The sequence below is a fragment of the Lucilia sericata genome, unplaced genomic scaffold (genome assembly GCF_015586225.1).
Source record: "Lucilia sericata isolate MDLA Ls3-8-SP2 unplaced genomic scaffold, ASM1558622v1 Contig000000F_arrow, whole genome shotgun sequence".
Lineage (NCBI taxonomy): Eukaryota > Metazoa > Arthropoda > Insecta > Diptera > Calliphoridae > Lucilia > Lucilia sericata.
In genome coordinates, this window is record NW_023994042.1 from 1,257,540 (window position 1) to 1,274,351 (window position 16,812).

Genomic DNA, 16,812 nt, shown 5'->3' on the forward strand with positions numbered 1-16,812 from the left:
TCCTTAAACAAAGATGCTGCAGCACTACTATGGTCACAACACCGACGTACTGGAGGAAAAAAACATCTGGTGTTTTGTAGGTTCACGATTTTTTTTTTCATTTACTGGAAAAACGCGTTTATACTTTGCCACACAATTGACATAAATCGTAAAATCTACAAATTTTGCACACTCACTCACAGACACATGGATATAATTTACGTTAAGAAGCGATTATATTGAAACCTGTTTCTTTGTCCGGTTCCTTGGCCTTTTTGGCCAAGTCAATACGAGCCGTGACTGTTTGAAATCATGAATGAATTTTGCATTTTTTTATTTGTTGTATTCTTACCTTTTTCTCGGTCAGTTTTTCACATCTACGTTGTTTGCAGATTTGATGACTTTTATCGTTGCGGCAGGGAGCACAATCACCACAGTTATCTTTGCGCTGGCAACCGATGCATTCGCCACAACGTTTACGTTTCTTTTTTGACTGGAAAATGTTAGAAGGCATCTATAAGAATTTGATCACAATTGGTGTTTGTTGCGTAAACTAGTACTTAACCAAGACAATAAAGTTATAGATGGAACCGATATTTGATCGGTCTAACTTTCCATTCCTTTATTATCTTGTCAATATGTTAACTTACCTGTTTTTCCCCGGTACCATCATTGCTGTCTCCTATGCCCAAACTACTTATGGGACTCTTAAAATTAGCAGTACTTGAGACAGCATCTACTTGGCCGGGATTGCTGGGGTCCACATCCATGGCACTGGCCTCAGATTCGGCGCTGGACTCCAGCGAATGGGCCCGATTTTTCCGCCTCTCTTTCTTTCGGGCATCCACTCTAGCCACCGGCGAGTTTAGAACTTTGTCCGCCTTCAGAGGCGTAGTTGTCGAGGGAGTGGGCGTATGCGGCTGGGTTGTGTGTGGTGTATGAGATCCCGTACTAGTGTGGGTCGAGTGGGGTGTATGATAACCAGTATTATTAGCACCTACTCCACTATTGGAAATATCCATCATTGACGAACTGCTGGCACCATCGTACGAAGGTGTGGGCGTATGCATGCCCAGTGGCGTGGCTATAGTATTTGGCGTATTCGATGTAGTAGCACTCATGTGTGAACCATTTGAATTTGTATTGAGATCAAATGCTGACATAGAATTATCCTTTTTGCCCAGTGAGGACAATGACGATAAAGACAGTGATGATGATGTGGATTGTATCGAGGGGGGTACTAATGAACTGGGCGTGGGAGGAGCATATGAAGGTGTCAATGGTTGATATAGTAGCGGATCGGAAGCATAACTACTGGCCACCGAACTGGTTAAACTTGGCGCTATATCACGAGCTGGCAAGGCCGCTGGCACTAATGGATATGCGGGCCGGTGATGAGGATGAAAAGCATTGGCCGGCACTGGTGGAGGTGGTGCACCCAAAGGTGCAAACCCCGTCGTCGGTGGCGTTATGCTTGTTTGCAAACTCGACAGCTGAGTGAGAGGGGAACCTACACTCACCATACCCGGTGAACTAACCGATATACTGGCTGGTGACATGGCCACTGTTTGCAGAGAATTCAAAGATGGATTAAGACCAGTTGTGGTGGAGGAGGCCGTTGGCGGTATGGGTGTGCCATCGGCCATTAATTGATCGAAGCCATGGAATTGACTCGAGAAGGAGGGCAGTTTTGAAAATGGCTCAAAGCCACTCTTTGGTTGTGGTGGATTGGAACTGGAGTTGCTGTTTGTGTCTTTGGACTCCATTTCCCAAGGGCGCGTGTAATTGTTATTAGAACCGTTAGTTTGAGAACTTACAGAATCATTGGTATTACTATTGCTGGTCGAACTGGCATGTGTGTTGTTGTTGTTGCTGCTAGAATTGTTATTTCCTGGATTGGTACCATTTTGACTTTCGACTGTGGCAACGGAACTTGAACCATTTGTGGCCGTCGGGGCATTATTATTGGAAGTTGACGTTGAGTTATTGCTGGTACTAGTGGGTGTAGACGATTGTAAAGGCTGTTGTGTTTGCTGGGACTGTTGAGGCTGCTGCTGCTGTTGTTGTTGCTGGGGCGGTGGCTGCCGCGCATAATAATCCCAATGTTGTTGCTGTTGTAGCTGATGTTGCTGATACAACTGCTGTTGTGTATGTGGCTGACTGTGCTGTTGTATGCCCGGATAGGCAACGTGATGTTGTTGATATTGTTGCTGGTGAGGATGATGCGGCTGAAATGTGGCCGTTGAGGGCGCTTGATAAGCGTGTGTATAATGATGGCTTAGACTGCTTAAATGTTGCAAGTGGGTATTGTGCAAATTACTGGATGTAACTGCAGAAGCAGATGTAACGTGATGTTGCTGATTAAGTTGCTGTTGCTGCAACTGGTGCTGCTGCTGTTGTTGGGCTTGTTGTTGTTGCTGTTGATGATGGTGCAGTAGAGAGTTTGCAGACGTTTCTTGTGTACCGCCGCTGGATTGTGCCACTATTGAAGACGCCATTTAAGTTTACCCTGTTGCATGGCCGTTGTTGTAAGCACTCTTAACAGGGGTCAGTCAGAAATTTTTATTTATTTTACTTACAACTTGCAGTTGTAGTTGTAGTGGTATATTGTTCGAAAAATGTGTGTATCCTTCGTTAAACTTTTTTCCAAAAAACAATTTTTTTATTAAATTTTAACTGAAATATTTTTTTTGTTTGTTTGTGGCTGCATGAAATTTGTACCTTAACTTTTGTGCTTTAGTTTTTGTTTATTTTTTTATTATTGAATAAAATAGCTTTTTTTGTTGTTTTAAATATTTGTACACTTGTTGTTGTTTTACACTTTTGAGGTAGTTTTTCAAAATAATTTTAGGGTTTTATTTAAGCATATTTTTGTATTTTTAGCTTTTCACTGGGAATAATTTATGTTTTTATTAAGAAATTTACTACAACACTACTGTAATATTTGTAGTTTTGTTTTTAATAATATTTTAATAATTATTTGTTTTTTATTTGTTTGTTGATGTTTTAAGTTGTACGTATTTCGTTATAATTTTTGTGTATTTGATTATTTTGCAAAAAAATGTTTAATTGATTATGGAGTAAATTTGTTTTTCTTTGTTTATTTATTTATTGATTATAGAATTATTTAATATTTGAAAAATTTGTAATTGTGCAGACTATATTTGTTAATATTTTTTTTTTTTACTTATTTTTTTATACTAACAATGGTAATTTTGAATAAAAAAATTGTTTCTTTTTGTACTTTTAACTGTTATAAGTAATATTTATATTTATTTAAACTTGGATATTTGCAAAAAAATTTGTAATTCTTTTTAAAATTTGTATTTTTGGTTTGAAATTTGTTTTATTTTCAAAAAAAAGTTATATGGTATAATTTTTTGTTTATTAATTATTTATCAGACTTGTTTTAAAGATTATTTTATGTTTTTTTGTTTATTAAAAATTTGTTGTTGTTTTGTTGGTTTTTATTTTATACTATTGCGTTGCTAATAAATTTTTTGTTAAAATTTGTATTTTGTACTTTTGTTTAGTAATTATTTTGTTTTTGTTTATAAAAATATATTTATATTAATATAATATTTAGAAAAGAAAAACATTGGTTTTTTGTTCTTGTTTTTTTTTTATTTAATATTTTTTTAATTATTTGGGGTGTAAATTTGTAGGTTTGTTTTTTTTTTTTAATTATTTTCTTAAATTTGTGGCGTTTTATGTTATTTTTTGTTATTTTAATTAATTTATTGCTTATTTATTTTATTGAATTATTTAATTTATGTCTTCCTTGGGTTTGTTTGTTTTGCTTATTAATATATTTTTATTTAAATCTTAATTAACAATTGTTGACTTATTTAATTAAATTTAAATTTATTTTATTATATTATGTATATTTTGTTTTTTATTTAATTTATTTTATAAGGGAAAATTTTGTAAATTTTCATAAAATTTATTTTGGTTTTAGTTAAAATTTGTTTCTTGTTGTTTTACAAAAATTTTTTATTAAAAATTTTTTTCATTAAATTTTGGGAGATTTTTGCAGCTTTTGGTTTATTTGTTCATATCTGTAAAAAAATAAAGGAAAATATTACGATTATTAAATTTAGTATATAAATTTCGGCTGTTGCATTTAAAGCTAAAAATTATATTGACTGTTTATAGTAAGCGCTGATTTTGTTCATTCCATGTTCAGTGCTTATTCTCTACCTTACAAAATACCCGAATCTGTTTTTCTTAATTTACTTTATAAAATCTTTATAATTTAATAATTAAACTTATATTTGCACTATTAAACTAAATATTAATTATAGTACATATCTCAATATGTCCAATTTACTTATTTTAGCTTTATATAACAGCTTGTATAAATTATATAAAATATTTTTGCATTTTTATTGCCAGTAATTTCAATTCATATCATATTTTATGGCTTTCAAAGGTTAAAGATAAGATAAAAACCAAATAATAAATAAAACACCAAATAAGTTATTTTATATGTTTTTTTGCAACAAATATTGAATTAATTGTGTTTGAATATTATTTGAATTCTAATTATGGAAATAGAAAAAAATACTTAACAATGACAGTAATTGTTAAATTTCTGTTATAAATTAAATGTCATTTAACAACATACATACATTACTTTTGTTTAATAACTAAGCATTTTTAAATAAATTTATATTTATTTAGCTAGATTTAAAAATTTGTTTTATTTGTCCTAAAAGGGCTGTTGCAATTTTCTAAATAAAATAAATTGAAAAAAAATGTTTAAGTATTTTTCTAATCACAATATTTACAATTATTTGTAATTTTTTTACTAATTCATTAAATTGAGTTTTAGCAATATAACCATAAAACATTATTTTGTCACTGTTTACCTATAAATATTGATATTGAATTAGTAAAGGTATTCACAGTATAGGCCGCCCGTCAGTCATCGTCAATCTAAATTTGACGATATCCTTAAAATCAAGTTCATTGTTTACCACCAACTGTGATATGCCTTAATGTAAAGAATTTTTTTGTATTAAAATGTATTTATATAGAGGTAGATCTATATAAATATATATACAATTTTTTATTTACCGATTTGGTATTGTTTGATAAAATAACTACAACAACAGCAGCAAAAAAATACTGTACAGAATTACTTTTATTTTTATTTATTTTAAAAATACCCAGCAAAAATTTTCATTTCAAAGAAAAGGATTAAAATAATGGTTTTCACACCTACATTTACACCTACATCATATAAACATTTTAACTCATTACTATAAAGGACTTACTACAAATGCTTACAAGTAATGCATTACAATGCTATAAACTTATTAGAATCTCCTACGAAAATATGATAAGAGATAGATGATTAAGTGTTTATATAAAATATTCCTAATAAGTCATTACTATACTACTTCTAGGTAATAAATTAAAGTATGCTTATCATTATTCATATCATTATTTTTACTGGGATACTAAAATATTTGTGTAGTTTGGTTGAGTTCGTAATAGAATTCGCAAGAGGAAACACTAATTGCACGTGTATTTAAGTGCATATAAGAGATGTAGATGAATGAATAAAAGAATGGATGATGGTTAGATGGATGGATGGATGGTTGGTTGGTTGGATAGATGCATAAATAATATACATATTTTTTCTCTCAATTTTTTTTAAATTTTTTTGGGGGGTGGAGACAAGGTGAGGCAAAAATATATATACTATTATAACGGATTTTATATATTTCGTACATTTGGTTGTTGTTGTTGGTTCAGAATCTGATTCTGGTTTTGTTTTTCTCGCATTTCATTTGTGTGCAACATTCCCCTACAAAATGCATATGCTTGTTGACCTAATTTTGATACAACGAGAAAAATAAGAAGAAGAGCAAAATAATATGTATAAAAAAATAAACCCTCATATTCATGAACAAATACAAGTACGTTTAACCAAACATACTTACTATACATTGTAAATTTATATGTAAAAATGTATACATGTGATGTAAGGTTGATGGATGGATGGATGAATGTCTGTATGTATAGTATTCTACAAGCACAGATATCATACATCAGTAAACACTTTGTTACTGTGTTTTTTCCTTATTCTCCTCCAAAAATTTTGGTTTATTCATTTATTTTGGGTTTTTTTTCGTTGCTTTTCTTTTATTTTTGGCAATTTTTATTTTACCCTTTTTTTGAATTAATGTAACCATGTGCAAAACAGTTTGCACACAATTTATTAATTCATTTTTATGCAGTGTTTCGCGTTAATTTTGTTGTTATATTTTTCCCTTACGAGTGTACACTTGTATAATGTTGTTGATATTTACTACTTACTACGTACTCTACATGTACATACTAATGTACTTGTTGGTTAAGTACCACTTTTTGGTTGTATATTTTTGGAAAATGCTATATCGTTTTTAAGCATTGTGGAATTTTTGTGGACTGAAGTTCGGATTAATGTTTGGCTTCGGAGTTATAAGGGGCATTTCATGTCAAGTGGACCAATTTATGAAAACAATTTCTTTCGATCGGGATTACTGTCAAACTTTGACCCACTGTAACTCAGGAAGTTCTTGTCCGATCTTGTTGAAAAATTATGTTTAAACTATCATCCAATAGGACTAACATTGGGGCAAATGTCATTCCGATCGAAGGGCATCGGTTTCAAAAGTTAGGTCCCTTGACATGAAATCCACCATATACACACAATATTTGAAAGAACATGAATTTCAACATGAATTTGGGATTTGGGTACATAATACAACGGAACTGCAGCAGAAGCACAAACTAAATGTACTGCCTCCACAATACTCTAACGAAACCCATAGCGATATTATTTTGATATCTGGTTTTTAGTAGAGAAAGCTTTGCATCCCTATGTATTACTGCTATATATAGTTGCCATCCCTATCTATATACAAATCTTATACCTTCAGACTTTACGTTATGAAAGTTTTATCAAATCAGCCAACATATGTATGTGTGTGTAAATCCCTTCATACTCTAAAATTTTACAAGAATGCGTTATTTTCTCTGTGTTAAACTGTAATTGGGAGTTAACTATATAAAGTTTGCATAACATTATATATCACAGATAATCATTAAACTAAAAGTATCGCAACTTAAAAAAATCTTTTGAAAGAAGTGTGTGCTTAAAAGTCATACATGCCGATTGTAGATTTACATATTTTATTATTTATTCTCATTTGAGTATCTGCATTCAAAACATTTTATTTGTAGTTGTTTTAATACATACATACACACATACATATGTACATATCTACATTGAAACTAATTAAAATACATGAATAAAAGGTACAAGTATATGAGTATGTATGTATATTACCCATATACATACATTACATTTTTGACTCGTATATGTCTCTACATTGTAACAGTAAAAATAAAATGCGTTTTCATTATTAAACGAGCAGCTGCAATGTATATTTTTAATAATTTTTATAATGTCATACACAAACATCCATCCATACATCCATATATATTTTTTGTTATTGTGTGTTTGAGCTTTTTTAAGGATTAATAAACAAATACTTGATTTCTTGCTGTCAATTATACGCGATTTTACAGATTTTTTTATTTAATTTTTGTTTTGTTTTATTTCAGTTCCCAAAGTTTAATTGAATTTCAAATGTTTTAATGAAGCATGAATTAATTTTTTTTTTTTCGTTTTTGCCATTGTCATTTTCGAACAATTTATAATGGTTGTGTTAACGATTCTCTACTGTCAGTCAGTCATTCAGTTCGAGCTTTTATTTTCTGTTTTTGTTTTAAATTTAAAGAGACCATAAAACTTTAGCTTGTTGTTGTTGTTTTAATATTCATTTAAAGTTCAATTATTTCCGTAAGCCCTATAAGTAGAACAACATTATCATCATCATGTGTAAACTTTAAAATTTGTTTGGTTTATTTCATTCCAGAGAATAAACAAAAAAACAACTGAAAACGGAAAACAGGAACAGAAAATAAAATAAAATTTGTTTTTGTTTTTCACGTTTCTTATTTATAATTTAGCGGCAATGACTTCTTGAAACCGTACAAGGATACGCACACCTGTGACTTCTTTTTCTTCAATAACATGATTTTGCTGTTGTTGTCGTACTTGTACCCATTTCCCTTATTTATGTTGTCGACTTTGCTTCTTTTGTTGTTGCTGTTGTTTTTTTGCAATTTTAGCGTGTTTTTAAGAAATAAAAATTTTTACACAAGTGTATTTATATGTATGTATGCCCTCCATCCACTCAATGCCAACGTATTACATGCACACATGTAATTTTACATGCTATGTACGTATATTTTTTATGTACTTAATAGGTAGTTTATATTTACATAAGTATGTATGTACATAGATATATTATGTACTTTCATATATAGTAAATTTACATTTACTTAAGAACACGTACATTTGTGTATGTTGAACAAAGTTATCGCCTTTTTTTTTGGTTTTACTATAGTTATTGAAAATTGAAAACTTAATGCAAATTTACTGTACTTTATGACATTATAACTTTTTTTACTTAACTTAAAATACTTTAAGGACCTGTTTGGCTAAATTTGTTTAACTAAAAATTGCTTTAATTGCCATTCCTACTTAATTAACAACTAAAATGGAAAATATTGCGATATTTGTTTTTAAATTATTCATATAAAGTATGTGAATGTATGGGTAGTCAGAAAATCATATCATGGTATTTATCGTAGTTAAGAAAATGTAGTTTTTAGAATTTGATTATGCTGTTCCTGTAGTCCCCGTGAGAACCAGCCAGTACTTCTAATAAATCTGATCATATTTACCACTGATAAATCTATGAGACAGTACAGATCATGGAAAAGATCTCTAACAAGATATATTATTCTATGTTCTTATAAGGCTAGACAGTCACGTATAAGGTTTTATACCGATTCCTCCTCATCCAAATAGCTTTAGTGTTCAATGATTATACTCGTGAGAAGCCTAATCGAATCGTTACCAAAAGACAAAAGAGTGATGATATTTGACCACCTGAGTTCTGTCTCACTCAAAGCTCATTCATCTATTAATTTCGATGGGGTCACCAATGGAGCGTGAATATCCCTTTGCGCAAGAGTCACGCTTATGGACTACCCGTTGGTTGCGCATTCATCCGACACTTTATTTCCCTGGATATCCGCATATCCTGGGACCCATCTTTACTCGACGTGATGTTGTGCCAGTTATGGGATGCAATTGAGATGACCCTTCGAATGAATAAAGTTAGAGTGAAGAACCTTGATAGATGAAAGGCTGTCCAAATATATACATATGTGCAGTAAAATTTTCGAGATTCAGTTCCCGGATTCTGCCTGCCTATCTTTTGTAGGATGGTGCAGCGATCAAGCTTAAGTCCGCTCGACTGTTCAAGTCGTAAACCAAACTTAGCGTAAATGCATTTGATGTGCATTATTTGCGAGAAATACAAATATCAATATACTATTTAACATTTTTCTAATCTCAAATATTCAGAGATTGAAAGTTTCTGAATAATCTCCACTTCTCAAATTTCATTACAAGCAAGAGTTATGACGAATTTTCGGTCATTATGGATTGAATCATTCGTAATTGTATACATATATCGATATTAATATTATGATTTTCGGATTAGGTTCTTTTATAGGACTTGGGTCAATTATAGATCGAACACTACAGAATTTGAGAAAGTGATCACTAAGTCGTGGTAGAATCAGTATTATAGGCCAAACCTAATTTGATAGAAAAATAAATTCTTTTATATAGAATGGAATGGTATATGCTGACAATTGTATTACAATTGCTGCATAGTTAACATAATTAGACCCTAAATTTCCAGCTCCCTAGTTCCTCCGGGTTTACTCTAACATTTCGATGCGTTCCTAACAGAATGACAAAGTCAAAATACCTCCATATATTTTGTTGGTGGGTATAAACAACGTATTTTTGTAAGTGTTTAATACAGAATTGAAAATCTATCGGCAGAGTATGCTGCATATTAATTGGAATTTAATATCGGTTCGAATACTTTTTCTAAATCTGACTCTAGCTACTACTTAATACTGACTAATTTTAAGAATAATTCATTACTGAAATCTGTTGAAAAAAATATTTTACTTTAATATTTTTAAATTTCTCCTCGTTCTCTTGCAACTAAGGGAGAGACTCTCAATTTATGGAATTAACAGCCTGATTAAAATGTCTTCAAATAAATAAATTTAATTTTAATTGTTTTCTAAAAAAAGGACACAGTCTTCCTTAATTTATCGAAGAGAAAAGTTTGTATGTAAGAGTTAGAAACAGAGTGGGTTAAATATTTTTGGGGGGCCATAAAGTTAAAACAGGCAAATTGTTTACGTAAAATAAACAAATAAATTCATTCATAAAATTTTAAACTGTCTAGATGTATGTCTGCTAACAAAGTATTTGTGAGAATATCCTTGTAAATGTGTGTTTGTGTGTAATTTTGTATGTAGCAAAGAGAATGTATGTTACAAGGTGAAGGTGAAATATGAGTATAACAAAAATAACAACAACACCGGCCTTATGAAGGAAATTTTTGTTATTATTGTCGTTTTTGTTTTTGTTATTAAGTCTAAATTATTTTGTGCGTGTTGTATACAAAACACAAAAAGCGATTGAGAGTAAAGGAATATACTTGGCTTGTTATTGTTTTTTTTTTATAGAATTTTCACTTAGTTGCTTATTTAAGGTTATAATGAATACTGTAAGGACTTGTTTATGAAAGTGTATATATTTTTTAAGACTTGTAAATTATGTACATTATGTATGTATGAGAATTATGATAAGAAACGTGACATAATAAAAGACCATATTTTTCTGCCCAGATTTCTTTTTTCATCTAAATTATATCGATGCTAAATTATCATTTATTTCAAATAAGACCCAATTAAAACATTTGATACTAAAATAAAATCCCTTAACTTGAATTATGAAAAAAAAACGATAGAGACAAGACTGCATAAATATAATTTAATTCAAACACTGTTCTGTGAATTTTCAATGGCCAAGGTAAAAATGGTGGCATGTTGTACGTGTACATGAATTGTTTAAATAAACATTGTTGTTGTGTTTTTTTCCGTGTTAGTTGCAAGTGCTGCATAATGTAGTAGTAATAAGGGGGTTGAAATATATTGCCAAACATAAAGATAACAATGCAATAAATGCATTTACTACACCACCTACTCGTTTGCAAAAATTTCCTTTTTGTTTGAAAAACGTATAATTTAACAAATGGGGTATATAACTACAATTTGCAGTATTTAAAAGGAATGCATTATTTTTTTGTCTATAATTGATTTTCACAGCGACTTATATAGAGATGGAAATTTTACTTCCTCCTATGATTTCCCTTTACTAATAAAAATCTGAATCGCTTTGATTATAAGCTGGGGTCTGCCCTCTATGAAGTATTGGGTCGAATATTACCGAATTATGCAGAATATAATATAATTAAATTGTATTAGAAAATGATACTAAGTTGAACTGATTTGAATACTTCGTGGTGAGTATGAGGACATATATCTATCCTTTTACACTTCTGGTAATAATAAATGTAATCTATTTACGTGGAAATATGTATGTGATAGTGGATGTTCCACAGTGGTATAGGAAAAAAAAAAGAGGGAAATAATTCGGTAACTTCTAAACGGTTAATCCGATTTTAATGAAATTTGGTATGCACAAAGAGGAGGTGTTGTCGAGTTTAGGTTTTGAATTTGGACCTTATAGGCCAACCAGGGGCCCGGCGGGGGGTCCTCAAATTAGGACACCTCGGCTATGTTAAATTTTTAAAACGATCCTATTTCTTCATTTGAGTTCCGATTTAAAAAAAATTTCGTATATAGAATCTCCTCATCGAGCACTATAAAAAATGTCGTCGTAGCAGTAAATTATCTCTTATAGTTTAGGAGATATTCGCATTTGAATATTAAAATTTTAAAATTTTTACCGTCCTTACTTTAGTTTTTTTGATAATAGCAGGTCCAAATATTTCCGATTTTCGCCATTTTTTTTATTTGCTTAACAACAAGTTTATATACCAAGCAGTGAAAGAATTATGTAAAAATCATGACTGAGTCCAAAGTTATAGGCATTTAAATTTAAAAAATTAAAAAAAGGCGATTTTTTGTCATTTTTTTGGGAAAAAAGTATCTTTTTCTTTTTAAGTTATCTAAAAAGTTTCTAAGAAGATGTATATAGAATTTATACTTTTTGGAAAGCTGACTTTACATAAAATACGATAAATGAAACAAAACCTAAAAATTTTTGATACCGAGGGGACCAGGTCCATCCAAAAAAACCCTATTTTTTATGGAAAATTAAATTTTGAGCAAAAATTCTCAAATCGCATAGTCGATATCAAATTATAGTGACCTGTTTTATATGACCCAATAAGTTCTTAATCATTTTGTAACGGGTTTCGATAACCCCGCCCCTGGTATGGATATAATAGGCAAAAAACCAAAAAATCCCATTTTTGGGATTTTTTAAAACTTTTTTGGGAATTCCGGGATTTCTAATAAGAAAATTCGAAATTTTTATTTAATTTTGGATTTTGAGTAAAAAAATCTACCTAACTGTAAAATTTCATCAAAAAATATTCATAAATAAAATTTTTATTGCAATTTGAAAAATTTGTATCTTCGCAAAAACTGAATAAAAAACATTTTTTAATTTTTTTTAAAAAAAGTATTCCGCGAATTTTTTAATTTTCAAAAATTATATACAGTTTTGAAAAATAGACAAAATTACCTTTCCATTGATATATAACATGCCTACCTAATGTTTTTTAAGTGACAAATTAATTAGGGAAAACTCAACATCTTTTAGAAAATTTGCCTAGCACTATTATTTTCATCCATAAGGTTAACTCTTAAATTTGTTACATATATGGATGAAAATAATAGTGCTAGGTAAATTTTCTAAAAGATGTTGAGTTTTCCCTAATTAATTTGTCACTTAAAAAACATTAGGTAGGCATGTTATATATCAATGGAAAGGTAATTTTGTCTATTTTTCAAAACTGTATATAATTTTTGAAAATTAAAAAATTCGCGGAATACTTTTTTAAAAAAAAATTAAAAAATGTTTTTTATTCAGTTTTTGCGAAGATACAAATTTTTCAAATTGCAATAAAAATTTTATTTATGAATATTTTTTGATGAAATTTTACAGTTAGGTAGATTTTTTTACTCAAAATCCAAAATTAAATAAAAATTTCGAATTTTCTTATTAGAAATCCCGGAATTCCCAAAAAAGTTTTAAAAAATCCCAAAAATGGGATTTTTTGGTTTTTTGCCTATTATATCCATACCAGGGGCGGGGTTATCGAAACCCGTTACAAAATGATTAAGAACTTATTGGGTCATATAAAACAGGTCACTATAATTTGATATCGACTATGCGATTTGAGAATTTTTGCTCAAAATTTAATTTTCCATAAAAAATAGGGTTTTTTTGGATGGACCTGGTCCCCTCGGTATCAAAAATTTTTAGGTTTTGTTTCATTTATCGTATTTTATGTAAAGTCAGCTTTCCAAAAAGTATAAATTCTATATACATCTTCTTAGAAACTTTTTAGATAACTTAAAAAGAAAAAGATACTTTTTTCCCAAAAAAATGACAAAAAATCGCCTTTTTTTAATTTTTTAAATTTAAATGCCTATAACTTTGGACTCAGTCATGATTTTTACATAATTCTTTCACTGCTTGGTATATAAACTTGTTGTTAAGCAAATAAAAAAAAATGGCGAAAATCGGAAATATTTGGACCTGCTATTATCAAAAAAACTAAAGTAAGGACGGTAAAAATTTTAAAATTTTAATATTCAAATGCGAATATCTCCTAAACTATAAGAGATAATTTACTGCTACGACGACATTTTTTATAGTGCTCGATGAGGAGATTCTATATACGAAATTTTTTTTAAATCGGAACTCAAATGAAGAAATAGGATCGTTTTAAAAATTTAACATAGCCGAGGTGTCCTAATTTGAGGACCCCCCGCCGGGCCCCTGGTTGGCCTATAAGGTCCAAATTCAAAACCTAAACTCGACAACACCTCCTCTTTGTGCATACCAAATTTCATTAAAATCGGATTAACCGTTTAGAAGTTACCGAATTATTTCCCTCTTTTTTTTTTCCTATACCACTGTGTGTTCGTAAATTGCATAGTTACACATGTGTATGTTAATGATTATGAAAAATGTGCATACAGAAAGGATAATATGCAAGCACACGCACACATACTTAAATACACAAACTACAATAATAAAATACGTTATGTACTTTACTTTTAACGTATTACGAATTGTGCTGCGACATAATAATACAACCACTCGAGCGTGTATTAACCCTTTTTGTTGTTGTTGCAGACAACAACATACCATACAGCAACATAAAGAAGCTTAAACGAAACGCATCAACTTTTGCAAATTTAATGTATTCATTTTTGTTAAATAAGAAAATAACTGCAACAGATACAAATACTACTCGTCGTATGTTGTAAAAAAAAATAAAATTATGCTGCAGCTACTGCTGCTGATGTTTTTACTCTAATCGTAATGCCACAACAGCCACTACTACTCATAAAACTTCTGCTGTTGCTGCTTCCACACAGTACATGGTGACTGTGCCATTTGGATAATAATAGGAATATGCTTTGGTCTGGACTATAGGGTTGACTGGAGTCGATAGTCTGGATTATGGAATAACCTATTGTCTGAATTACAGAATAGTACATAGTGTGGATTAAGAAATAGTTAATAATCAGAATTGTAAAATAGTCTATTGTCAGGACTAGATAATGAATTGTGTGGACTGTATAGAATCTGGGTTATATAAAGTTATATATAGTCTATAATATAAAAATCACCTCTTTGACTGATTTTGTTGGCTTTTTACACTTCTGTGAGCATGAATACATGAGAAATCTTCCTGTCTAGACCACAGAATAGTCTGAACTATAAAATAGTCTATAGTCTAGACTATAGAATTGCCTATATCCGATCTAACTAACTTACTACACTAACCACTTAAGCAACCATTCATAAATTGATATATTTTTAAATTTGAACAAAAAAACTATAAGAAAGGGTACATTGACTCCTTGTAGAACCGCTGGACTACTGCTGCTGCCACAACTGTTTAATAAAAATATATTCATGTGTATTTTACATACATACATATTTTGTGTGCATTCCTGTTTTATTTTTCCTTTTTCCGCTTTTTTCAGCTCTTCTTTGTTGCTTTAATACGTTTATAGTATGTTGTTTTTGTTGGTGTTGCTGCTGCAGCTGGTGTTGTATTGCACATACAATTTGCTATGGCATACACACATTTACATATAATGCATTTTAAGTATTCCTGGCTTACTAAGGCAGTAGAAATGTTTAAACGAATATGAGTGGTGCATCGTGTCAGTATGGTACTGTCATAAGGATTCATTTGTTTTTCTTGTTTTTTTTTTTTTAATTTTATAAAAGTGTGCAACATCGACTACTACATATAACAAACGAAAAAAAAAACAACAACAACGAACGAACACAAAACAGACCTTGCAACCATTTTTATCCCTTCTATTTTAATGCACTTCATGTATTCCATACAATACATACATCCACATATGTATGTATGTTTGTGTACTCCTCAGTATGTTTGCATTTTTTCTTTGTTTGTGTTGTTGCATAAATATGAAAATGCATTTTACTGACACAACCCTACACATAAAAACACACAAACTCAGTTACAAATGTATGCATTAAAACAGAAAGAATCCTTTATATGAAGGTAAATGGTGAAAATTGGTGTTAAATATCCTTAAGTAAAGGATATTTAGCACATCACCTACTAGTCGCATTTGCTGCATAAATTAAGCATTTAAATCTAAATCTACAGAAATGATGCATTTTGAACTAATATACACACATATTGCTAAATAGCCAGGCGTAAACGAGTAAGTGGGTGATTAGGTGAGTAAGGGCAAACGTGTTATTACTATTGACAAGTTAGGTTCGTTTTTTAGAACAGTCGTAGGGGTTAAAGTATCTTTGGACAATTAGCCAAATAATGTTCTTTACTAGTTATAATGTTCTATGTAATATAACAATTTTGGTTTAATTTTTCGTTTTAAACACAGAGAGTAAACAGATCCATTATGATAATAGATTTCGATTCAGTTATAGTAACTAACTTTAATTGTTCTGGCAACTATATTTTAATTTGCTTAAGCATTACTTTAATTGTATTTCCTTTTATTTAACTAATTCTTTGTTGTTGCAATCATATAATCATTCGAATTGGAGCTAATTTAGTTGTTGCATTTGTATCTCTGTGTACAAATTTCATAAATGGAGTTTTTATTGTTTTTAATTAAATTTATTAAATGTTAAATACATAATTTAAATATAATTTATCCGTTATATATTTAAAATTTTTCCAAACTCAGTTTTCAACTTAAGGTTGCAACTTTATAATTTAATATTAACTTGTTTTAATCTATTTTTAAAATAACATTTAATTACAAAAAATATACATTAGGGTGTCCCGTGGACCACTTTTTTCTAGGAATACAATTCAATTGATGAGTATTAATGTACTGAACACAAAAAAAAAAACAAATAATTTTTTGAAAATCTTTATCTCACTACAATATATTCAACAAAAATTCTGTCTATAATCTTTTCGAAATGGGTCTCAAAAATTCCGTAATTTTGAGCTTATTGCGTGACAAATAATTAAAATTTTTGTGGAACTATTCTAAGTCCGCAAAATGACTTTCTGACCATTTATCTTAAAAATTCTGAAATTG

At 30.1% G+C, this 16,812-nt stretch overlaps 1 protein-coding gene across 4 annotated transcripts in view; it reads right to left on the minus strand.

Moving 5' to 3' along the window:
* LOC119607850 (DNA N6-methyl adenine demethylase) overlaps window positions 1-2,970 on the minus strand; it is a 207,286-nt gene extending 204,316 nt beyond the window's left edge. For 3 of the 4 annotated variants that reach the window (XM_037962084.1, XM_037962239.1, XM_037962002.1), the window contains exons 1-2: window positions 630-2,970; window positions 332-493 (exon numbers count right to left, since the gene is read on the minus strand). In XM_037962084.1, coding sequence (XP_037818012.1) covers window positions 332-493; window positions 630-2,477 — 2,010 coding nt within the window. In that variant the 5' untranslated portion in view covers window positions 2,478-2,970. The remainder of the gene's footprint in view (window positions 1-331; window positions 494-629) is intronic. The other variant, XM_037962159.1, reaches the window with a different exon arrangement.
* Window positions 2,971-16,812: the final 13,842 nt, after the last annotated feature.